This window comes from Lepidochelys kempii, chromosome 14, assembly GCF_965140285.1.
Source record: "Lepidochelys kempii isolate rLepKem1 chromosome 14, rLepKem1.hap1, whole genome shotgun sequence".
In the NCBI taxonomy this organism is placed as follows: domain Eukaryota; kingdom Metazoa; phylum Chordata; order Testudines; family Cheloniidae; genus Lepidochelys; species Lepidochelys kempii.
In genome coordinates this window covers 21,227,596-21,239,342 of record NC_136393.1, presented here as the reverse complement: position 1 = coordinate 21,239,342, position 11,747 = coordinate 21,227,596, and the positions used below count along the sequence as shown (strand labels likewise).

The 11,747-nt window shown below is 38.8% G+C and overlaps 1 protein-coding gene across 5 annotated transcripts in view; it reads right to left on the bottom strand.

Annotated features, from left to right (window-relative positions):
• Positions 1 to 11,747, bottom strand: part of COX10 (cytochrome c oxidase assembly factor heme A:farnesyltransferase COX10) — a 155,994-nt gene that overhangs the window by 52,293 nt on the left and 91,954 nt on the right. For all 5 annotated transcript variants that reach the window (XM_073312016.2, XM_073312015.2, XM_073312017.2 and 2 more), the window contains one exon: positions 2 to 72. In XM_073312016.2, coding sequence (XP_073168117.1) covers positions 2 to 72 — 71 coding nt within the window. The remainder of the gene's footprint in view (position 1; positions 73 to 11,747) is intronic.

Genomic DNA, 11,747 nt, shown 5'->3' with positions numbered 1-11,747 from the left:
CCTGATCTGTCCTCGCACCAGCGGTCTGTTTTTTGTCCTGTTCATATTTGAGTCAAAGGGAACCTCAAAGAACTGTATAAAAGAAAAGGAAGGATTGAAAGGATGCCGGAGACCATACCAAGCATAGAATGTACTGTCTGTTTTTATAGGTGCTTTAGTCTTGATTTTTGAAGGTTCAGAATAACAATTAAAATGGCAACCCCCCTTTTACATTAGTTTTGATAGCGTACAATAATACTTTTGGCTTCCCCTTAAAAAGAAAACTACCTGGAAGACAAAAATATTTTGAACGAGTCCATAAAATGTAATAATTTGAAGTAAAGCCCAATTTCAATTTCTGCTCTTGATAAGTTACATACACACACGAAACAGCCCCCTCCTCTGCCTCCAGTTGTACATTATGTAAACAGTCCTTGCAAATAAGGTGTTTCTGGTTTTGCAAGATGAATGCTATAAATGTTTTCAAGATCATCCAACTTCTGAGAACCCATGACCCGCTCAAAAATCAATCAACTCTGGTAAATGCTACTGCAACTACATGTAGCATCTAGTGATATGATAAATGGTAAATGAAGAAGCCATATGGAATTATTTAGTGTGACAACCCAACTTGACTTTAAACACTGCCTATGTGAAAAGTAGAGTGCTATCATGCTATGAACTCCAGTGGGGTTTTATTGGACAATGTTTTAAGAACTTATTATTCTTATTATTTCTTCTTCTTATTATTATTCTATTATTATAACAAATCCAGTTTTCCATATAGCAAGACCCCATAAAGCTATTTAGATTTCAATAAGCTAATGACATAAAACAACCAGGGTCATTTCTCAGTGGTTCACCAATACACCAGTGCTTACTGGACACCGACCTCTATTTGCGGAATGAACACTCGGGGCAAGATACCAGTTATATGGGACATAAATATATGGAAAAAGTAATGATGTAATGAAATGTATGATTCTGAACAAAGCCTGAATGACTGAATACTGTTGCCTGCAGATAGATGCTTGACTTATGATGGGCTGGACTGTGCTATTTTTCAGCCAGACAGTGTACCTGTTTACCCACCTTGAGTTAAAATGAACAAACATCTTAATTTTGACAATGCCACATTACTGGCCTGGCTACTTGCCAAAGGCAAGCTCCTACCCCCATTACAAAGACAAGAAACTCATGTGCGATCTGTGCAGAAGGCTAGTATATGTCAAAAATGGTTCGGGTACCACAATCCTCAAACCATTTTGTGACTTTAGTTTCTCACGTTTGCAAAAGTATTGATTATAATTCATAAAGTCACATCTATAGTGCTGTTAATTCACAAGGCATAATCATTTATGTCACAGTAGCGCCCTATGATGAGAGCCTTGTGCTAGGAGCTGTAAGAGACTATGTCTTCACTAGAAATGCCGCAGCTGAGTCCGCTGTAGCGCTTCAGTGTAGACACTCACTACAGCAACGGGAGGGATTCTCTGTTGCTGTAAAAACCACGAGGAGTCCTTGTGGCACCTTAGAGACTAACAAATGTATTTGGGCATAAGCTTTTGTGGGCTAAAACCCACTTCATCAGATGCATGGAGTGGAAAATACAGTAGAGAGGTATAAATACACAACACATGAAAAGATGGGAGTTGCCTTACCAATTGAGGGCGGGGGGTCAGTGCTAATGAGCCAATTCGATGCAGGTGGAAGTGGACTATTCTCAACAGTTGACAAGAAGGGGGTGTCCAGGGAGATTGTATTTATACCTCTCTACTGTATTTTCCACTCCATACATCTGATGAAGTGGATTTTAGCCCATGAAAGCTTATGCCCAAATAAATTTGTTAGTCTCTAAGGTGCCACAAAGACTCCTCATTGTTTTTGCTGATACAGACTAACATGGCTACCACTCTGAAATCTGTTGCTGTAGTTAATCTACTTCCCAGAGAGACAGTAGCTAGGTTGATGGAAGAATTCTTCTGTCGACCTAGTGCTGTCTACACTGGGAGTTAGATCTTCTTAAATATGTTTCTCAGGGGTTGGATTTTTCACACTCGAGTGACATAGTGGGTTTGACCTAACGTTTTAGTTTAAGCCTGTCCTAAGATACATGCCCTGTCCTAAATGGTTTACAAAGGATCTGGAACATGACAAATACAAGAGATGTTGAGAGGAAGGAAAAAGGAGCTTACTTGGAGAAAGATGTGAAGAACAATAAATATGCTTTGAGAGACAGACTGTTTCACGCAAAAGAAAGTAACACCGTCAAAGTCAAAAACGAAAGATGATGCTGAAGCAGGGAATGAAGTTAAAGGAAAGGGACAAGTACAGGAACCAAGAGGAGTACAGGGAGACATGGGAGCAGAGAGGTATGTAGGAGCAAAATTACATGGGACCTTATAGGTGAGAAGCAGAAGCAGCAGCTGCTGCTTGGATTTTATATGATAAGAGAGGGATTCAAGGAGGCACTGATATAGTTCATGTAGTGGAAGAAAAGATGATTTTGGCACTAGCATCTCGTAGACTGTAGGTGGAGAGGTAGAAGTCAGAAAGGAGAAGGGTACAGCAAGCGATGAGCAGATGCAAAGAAGGGTTTTGGCAGTGAAGGCAGTCTATATAATACAGATTCATTCACAAGAAATAAAAACAATTTGTACTTATCACTTGTAGGTCTTAATCTCATATTGTACGTTAAGTTCTTCACCACTGGGAGTTTTGAAAGATTCCCACCTCACTCATTACATTATAATATTATAATAGCACTGGCCAGTTCCATCACAGATCAAGTTAAAAGAGATTATTCCATTACAAATCCCAGTTTTATGTGGCCTCAATGCTGAAAAATTAAATTGGGAATGAAATGTAGCACAAGTGGTCTTTGACCCTGAATGAATCTTTTCCATCACATTTAAAAAAAACCCAACCCTGCAGCTGTAAAGTATTAGCATTATACGCAGAGCTGGTAGAGACACCTATAGCTGGTTAACACTTTCCATTATAAGACCCTGTTTCAAATTGCTTATAAATCTGGCAAACTTTAAACATTCAGGCTGAAATTTTCCATGCCGGCGTCTGCCTGAGGCTGAATTTTTCTAGAAAGCGGCAACCATTTCCAAAAATAAGGAAAAATAAGTTTGGGGGAATTTTTTTGGCTCATGTTAAAATGTTCTACAGATGCTCAACTGAAAAGCTCTACTGCCTCTATACTTTGAGCAAGAACTTGATATTTGGCAGAGGGGTCGGTCTCATGTCAGGGATGTGGCTGTGAAAATCTACTAATGGTTGGCCAAGTTACAAGCTTCTAAAAACTGCAGTTTGCACATGCCAAGGAGAAGTTTACCTGCCATTGCTCTTCCTGATGCAGCTGTGGCACCAGATACCAGAACTGAGAGCAGGAACACAGTTTTTCCCATGCTTTCTATGTTCGCCCTGCTGGTGCTGCCCGTGAGGAACAGGAGTCAAACTGACTTGAATGCAGGCGGGCTAGGAGCAGTGTTGGGAGAGCAGGAGATGGGAAGGAGGGATGAGAATCAGGCAGTGGAAGAAGACATGGACAGGAGCCAAGAGGAAGCGGGGATAGAAACAGAGGTGGACAGGGACTGAGGAGTCTATAACCAATAGATCCCACTACCCCTCAAGAAACTGGAATAGGAAGCAAGATTCTTGAGTCTCTACATTCCTCTGCTCTCAGCAAATAGCTACGAAATCCACTGGAAAAGTGGGTCTCTCATCTCATATGGCTGGTCCACACAGAAATTAACAGCCTACTACTATTACTATTAACTCAAGGAGTAGATCTAACCCTGCTGATGACCCAACTGAGAGTGAACATGGTTCTACAGGATGGATTTCTGGTTTTGTCAGTTTGCTTTTAAAAAATGTAACAAACTACATTACAAAACAAAACAACTATGTTGAAAGAATATTAAGATTGCAAAGTCAAACAAATGTTATACAGAATTAAGGTTGCCTGTAGAACCTTAATGTGGTCCCCTTGTGCATATGCATTATGATGTCGTCTTTAATTACATGATCACATCCTGTTTTTTCCACAGGACTCTCTACCTCCTTCAGTGCACAGGATGGACCTGGCCCTGGAAATGAATCAGAGTTGTGTCGTTAATGAGCGTTGTCTGTAGCACCTGTGCTTTGTTGATTGCAGAAGCTGGACGGTATGAAGTGAATGAGGCAGGTGATTGCAGGAAGAACAATGATGATCTTGTGGTTAAGTCAGTTGAATGCCACCCTGGAGAACTAGATTCTATCCCTGCCTTTGCTACACTTACACCAACCAGATGACCAGTAACTGAATGTCTCATTTTCTGGGACTCTGAGGTCTGATTTGCAGAAAACTGCTGACTGTTCACAAGTACAACTGAGGTCAATGGGAGCGGTGTTTTCAACATATAAAGTTCTATAAAAATACTGATAAGGAACTGATGTACAGTTTAATGTGCTAGGTGCTGTATAGACAAATAGGAAACAGACTATAAACACTCCACATATTTTAGGCAGTTTATTTTAAAACTATAGTTTGTGCTTTGAGAGTTATAGTTTTATCACTTAACTGCCCTCCCCCGCCCCCGCCAAAAAAACAAAAGGCAGCAAAGAATTACAAATGTTCAGAAAAGGAAAAATGCTCCGTTTGTATTTGAAACTAATGATTGCTTCTGACAGCTCAGCATTTTGCTAATGGTTTGTTTCACAGTTACATTTCAGACACAATTACATTTAATGAAGGAAAAATATCATTTGACATCAGAGTGGTAAAGCAGGAAGGCAAATTATATAATCTAAAGTATTTTTCTTGAAAACATCTTTGGCTGTGCTCAAATAGGCTTTTTCAAGAAACTTCTACAAAACTTTGCTTTATTTATAGTTGTAACTCTGATTTCAGTGCATTTACTCCTGATTTACATTGATGAACTGATCAGGAGAATCTGGCCTGTAAATTATTTAAAATTGGCTAAATGTATTCACTCTGCAATGGATGGAATAAAAATGGTAGTGAGGTTTTAACAGAACTGTGTCGGGAAAAACATAAAATGATTGTAAAACAAAGGGCAGCTAGACATTTGACATTTACTGTGTTAAAAGAAATGAAACACATTACACCTACTGTAATTATTATATGAAATATTTCCATATCTTTAATATAGTAGTTAAGCACCTGAATGTAATATCAGGTTTCAGAGTAACAGCCGTGTTAGTCTGTATTCGCAAAAAGAAAAGGAGTACTTGTGACACCTTAGCTGCATCCGATGAAGTGAGCTGTAGCTCACGAAAGCTTATGCGCAAATAAATTGGTTAGTCTCTAAGGTGCCACAAGTACTCCTTTTCTTTTCGTGAATGTAATATATATTTCAAACAGGGCATCTCCTTGCTCAGTTAAGTAACTAGTTAAGAACTATTATTGTAATGCAGACATGCAAGCTGACAGAATTAAGTTGCTGTGGGACTCTTAGCTCAGGACTGCCTCACTTTTTTCTTATTTAAATCACAATCTAGTATTTTATTAATGTCATTTTTGTGTGTGGATTACATATTTGATTGAAAGAAACTATATTTATTAGAAAAACCCTTTTATACATATCACACCAGATCTTTACTGAGCTAGCTGCAATTACATGTCAGTAAGATGCCATTTATCAAACTTTTCACATTATGTTCCCAGATGTTCAGCAAAATTCTCTTTCCACTTGAAATTATTTCCCTCTGATATGCAAGAAAAATGAAAAAAAATGTATCTGAAATATTGTTCCAGAGGCATGAAGGGGGAAATCAAACATAGATTATCTCATTACAGGCCTGCACAGTTCTGCCCATTTTAGCAAATAGTAAATTCAGTAAGATGAATCCTGGATAAATAAATATTTTAGCAGCTCTCAAGAGGCTTTTTCCTCAGGAAGTCGGAATGCATCACTTCATCTGGCCAAGGCAGAATATTATCTTCCCTGCATTTTTGGCAAGCAAACCATCACAAGGATAGCCACAGGGTTAAATCTACAGCAACTGAACACCCCAAGTGTCATAACTTGGCAATGGTTTTTGAGAGCCTAACCTAAATTTTAATCAGCACACACAAACATTTAAAACACTATGTTGAAAAAAAGTCACACTAACCAGAACATTGTGGTTTATTTCTGGATCAGAAAGATCCTTCTCTCTGTATAGTTCTCATCAAGTCAACATACAATAATTATATTCTGTGTTCCTAACTAGTGTTAGATCAACTGTCATGTTAGTGTGTACATATATTTACAACCATGTGTTTCTTATCAGGTTCCCCCATATTTTTTTTCATTTTTATGTTTGTAGAAATGTAATTTAAAGATTGTTTAAAATTTTCAACCTATACCTTGGAAGTACAAGCTTAGGTATAAGAACAGAATTTGCTTACATCACAAGTAACTCCTCCTCCAATAGTTACAGATACCTCCACTTGTTTCAGTTAACATCTTTATTATTCTTACAGTTTATGCATTTGGGATTGTGGCATCATGTCTTAGAACAATACTGTTGATACTGGGCTATACTCCTTCCAGAAGCAGCTAGCAAAACACCTAGTAACTGGGCAGGGAGGTGTAAGGGAAAAGATAGTATTGTCCCTCTTTGAAAACATTTTACCTCTACTTTAAAGATGAGTTTAGCCTGTACTAATCACTTTTCCCAATAAGATAGAATTGCAAAATAGCTTACAGCAATGTCCCTCTTCAGCAAAGCTATTACAGAAAAAGATTTATAATTTCTGTATGAAATTATTGCACTAACAATACAGGTGGGAAATGTTTGCATACTGGTTGGATACGGTCTCTGTAAAAGGAGCCAGGAATGTGGAACTGAACTCCTTCTGCTATATGTTTGCAATCAAGCTTTCTGTAGAGGCAATCTTGGGGCAAAAGGAAGTGAGAGGATGAAGGGTGATGTATCCCTGAAAATAAGTTTGCTGGGTACATTGAATGAACAGGTTAGATGATCATTAAAACTTATTGGGACACAGTTTTTTATGTAAACAATCTTATTCAATATCGCCCAAGGGTCCAGTGGCTCTGCATTCAGTACATTGTAAATTCACATGGTTTTGTACTGCGTTTTATCTTTAGGTTCCAACGATCAGGGGGTCTAACTGCAGTACCAGGAGCTCTCTCATTGCTGCTGAATCAACAGAGAACTTGAGTAAGCACAATCAGCAAAGGGGGTCCTGGTCCTGAATTTCTGGCTTCTTTAAAGCAGCAACCTCCTATCAAGTCGTAGATTAACAGAAAATGGCCCATCCAATCTATATTAGGAATCCAAAGTGACGGAAAGACAAGCTCTGCATAGGTGATCTACTTATACACTCTTGCCATTTCTGGTGGCAAAGGATTAAAATATAGAATTATGACAATATACTCATATTATTCCTGTTTAAAACCAAATATAATACTCGTATTAAGAAGAATGTTGCAGACTATGAACAAAGGACCAGCCACACTTACACTATTGAACTTTTTCCATATATCTCAGTGGATCTAGAATATAACAAAGAAGGGCACCCTGAAAAATATCAATCCATACCCCTTCACAGAACATCCCTAATCTATGACATATGATGAAAGCAGCAGCAACAGCAGGCTGGAATGGGCAAACAATTTTCTGTGTATTGACATAACATTTTACTCTAATGCTATATATATATTTAAATCAGGGCTGATAATCCAGTTAGGCTAAAGACAGAATGTAACCCTTCTATTAAAAGAAAATATTAATTCAGTCAATTTAGTGGTCCCCTAATCCTTTATGGTAAAGGATAAGAAGACTCCTGTGTCTGCATAAAATTCAGACTACCCCCTTGCAGTACTGCCCCCCTTGCAAAGTGTATCTCGGATAGAAGGGACATCCCTGGATTAGCAATTTCTATTCATTCTCCTGCATTTCGTCTAAGCATAAGAACCCCAAAACGGCCATACTGGGTCAGATCAATGCTCCATCTAGCCCAGTAGGTGCCTGATGCTTCAGATAGAATGAACAGAACAGAGCAATTAGCGAGTGATCCAACACACGAGAAGTAATTCTTCCGCTCTACTCCATCCTAATTGGACCTCAACTGGAGTACTGTGTCCAGTTCTGGGTGCCACATTTCAGGAAAGATGTGGACAAATTGGAGAAAGTTCAGAGAAGAGCAACAAAAATGATTAAATGTCTAGAAAACATGACCTATGAGGGAAGATTGACAAAACTGGGTTTGTTTAATCTGGAAAAGAGAAGATTGAGAGGGGACATGATCACAGTTTTCAAGTACATAAAAGGTTGTTACAAGGAGGAGGGAGAAGAATTGTTCTTCTTAACCTCTGAGGATAAGACAAGAAGCAATGGGTTTAAATTGAAGCAAGGGAAGTTTAGGTTGGACATTAGGAAAAACTTCCTAACTGTCAGGGTGGTTAAGCATTGGAATAAATTGCCTAGGGAGGTTTTGGAATTGCCATCATTGGAGATTTTTAAGAGCAGGTTAGACAAACACCTGTCAGGAATGGTCTAGATAATACTTAGTCCTGCCATGAGTGCAGGGGACTGGACTGGATGACTTCTCGAGGTCCCTTCTAGTCCTATGATTCCAGTCATCCAGTCCCAGCCTCTGGCAGTCAGAGGTTTAGGGACACCCAGAGCTTGGGGCGTGTTCCTGACCATCTTGGCTAATAGCCATTGAGAGATAAATTTCTGGAGGATAGGTCCAATTCTTTTTTGAACCCTGTTATACTTTTGGCCTTCACAACATCCCCCACTAACAAGTTCCAGAGGTTGACTGTGTTTGTTTCTTATGTTTGTTTTAAACTCGCTGCCTATTAATTTCATTGGGTGATCCCTGCTTCTTGTGTTATGTGAAGGGGTCAATAACACTTCCCTATTCACTTTCTCTACACCAGTCATGATTTTATAGACCTCTATCATATTCCCCCTCAGTTGTCTCTTTTCTAAGCTGAACAGTCCCAGTCTTTTTAATCTTTTCTCATATGGAGGCTGTTCCATACCCCTAATTTTTGTTGCCATTTTCTGTACCTTTTCCTATTCTAATACATCTTTTCTGAGATGAGGTGACCAGAATTGCATGCAGTATTCAAGATGTGGGTGTACCATGGATATATATATATAGTGGCATTATGATATTTTCTGTCTTATTATCTAGCCCTTTCCTAATGGTTCCTAACATCGTAAGTTTTTTTTTGACTGCTGCTGCATACTGAGCAGATGTTTTCAGAGAACTAGCCACAATAACTCCACAATCTCTAGAGTGGTAATAGTTAATTTAGACCCCATCATTTGGTATGTGTAGTTAGGATTATGTTTTCCAAAATGCATTACTTTGCCTTTATCAACACTGAATTACCTCTGCCATTTTGTTGCCCTCTCACCCAGTTTTGTGAGATTCCTTTGTAATTCTTCACATTCAGGTTTTGTCTTAACTATCTTGAGTAATTTTGTATCATCTGCAAACTTTGCCACCTCACAGTTTACCCCTTTTTCTAGATCATTTATGAATATGTTGAACAGCACTGGTTCCAGTACAGATCCTTGGGAGATCCCGTCATTTGCCTCTCTCCACTGTGAAAACCGGCCATTTATTCCCACCCTTTGTTTCCTATCTTTTAATCAGTTACTGATCCATGAAAGGACCTTCCCTGAGTCTTATTCCATGACAGCTTACTTCACTTAAGAGCCTTTGGGGAGGGACATTGCCAAAGGCTTTCAGAAAGCCCAAGTACACTATATCCTCTGGATCACCCATGTCCACGTTTGTTCACACACTCAAAGAATTCTAATAGATTGGTGAGACATGTTTTCCGTTTGCAAAAGCTGTGTTGACTCTTCCCCACCATATCATGTTCATCTATGTATCTGACAATTATGTTCTTTACTATAGTTTCAACCAATTTGCCTGGTACTGAAGTTAGCTTTATCAGCCTGTAACTACCAGCATCACCTCTGGAGCCATTTTAAAAATTAGTGTTATAGTAGCTATCCTCCAGTAATCTGGTAGAGTGGCTGATTTAAGCGACAAGTTACATACCACAGTTAGTAATTCTGCAGTTTCATAAATCTTGGGTCAATACCATGCGGTCCTGGTGACTTCTTACTGTTTAATTTATCAATTAGTTCCAAAACCTCCTCTATTGACACCTTAATCTGGGACAGTTCCTCAACTCTGTCTCCTAAAAGGAATGGCTCAGATGTGGGAATCTCCCTCACATCCTCTGCAGTGAAGACTGATGCAAAGAATTAATTTAACTTCTCCACAACAGGCTGGTCTACCCTGAGTATTCCTTTAGCACCTCGAACATCCAGTGGTCCCACTGATTGTTTAGCAGGCTTCCTGCTTCTGATGTGCTTAAAAAAAATAGCTGTTAGTTTTTGAGGTTCTTCCCCTAGTTGCTCTTCAAATTCTTTTTGGCCTGCCTAATTATACTTTTATACTTGGCTTGCCAGAGTTTATGTTCCCTTCTACTTTTTTCAGTAGGATCTAACTTCCAATTTTTAAAAGATGTCTTTTTGTCTCTAACCGCATCTTTTATTCTGTTGTTTAGCCATGGTGGCATTTTTTTGGTCCTCTTACTGTTTTTTTATTTGGAGTATACATTTAGTTTGAGCCTCAATTATGGTGTTTTTAATAAGTTTCCATGCAGCTTGCAGGAATTTCACTCTTGTTCCTTTCATTTCCATTTAACTAGCTCTCTCATATTTGTGTTGTTCCCCTTTTTGAAATTAAACGCTACTCCGGCAACTGGCCCCTTTTCCTTAATTAGCCTCCATGCTTCAGGGTGCTCAGCAGGCCAGCCTTTCCCTGCTAATATCTCCTGGTGTCTGCCCTGCTATGCATGAAGAAGCAGTATTTAAGGTGGCCCTCTTCTCCTAGCTCATCCCCAGCTGGCTGGGGGAAAAGGGCCCCACCCTCTCTGTAAACTCCCTGGCCTAGGGCCCTTAAAGAAACAGTAGCAGGATTGCATCCCAAATACTTCTTACTCTTGGGACTGCTTCCTCTCTCCCAGTGTCTCCCAGGTCCTTGTATAAATAATCAGACCATTTCAAAAGGACTGTGACAAAGTGAGCTATTAGGCACCACTACTTTAAGAGGTAGACTACCGTGTCACAGGTCACAAGCATGATTTTATAAAGGTATTTAAAAGTGCATTAATTGGGGAAGCAAAGCAAAACAAAACTGACCAGATAGCAAAGCATGGGTGTAGGTGGGCTTCAAATTAATTAATTTTGGCTAATTTTTAGCTATTACCTTTTTACTTTAAATTTCCTGATTTTGCCATGCATTCAAAAGAAAATTTGCATTTCTAGTTTTCTTTATTGCAGCAAACGACAGTGCCAATTTCTTGCTTGGATTGTTTTTTAAATTTTATTTCATTATTTTAAAAGATTTCTATTATTTTGTCTTTTTTAGTGATTTATACCCCACACTGTTATTAGGTATGATGATTGGAGTATCTTTTACAATAAATACATTATGCTTTCCCTTTACTATCATGATAAACAAGGTGAAAGCAAACATTATTAGTTCACCTGCTTGTTTCCTTTCAATCACTTTTCTATGAAATATCAATGAGCAATTAAAAAAATTACAAAGATATTTTTAGTCAAATATATACAGCTGTGACTAAAAACAGAAGTTAAGGATAGGATTTTTCAAAGCACTCAGGCACTTTGGGCCTAACTCTTCTCACTGAAGTCAGTGGCAATTTGATTTCAATGAGAGCAGAATTAGGGCAATGCGGAAGACTTTT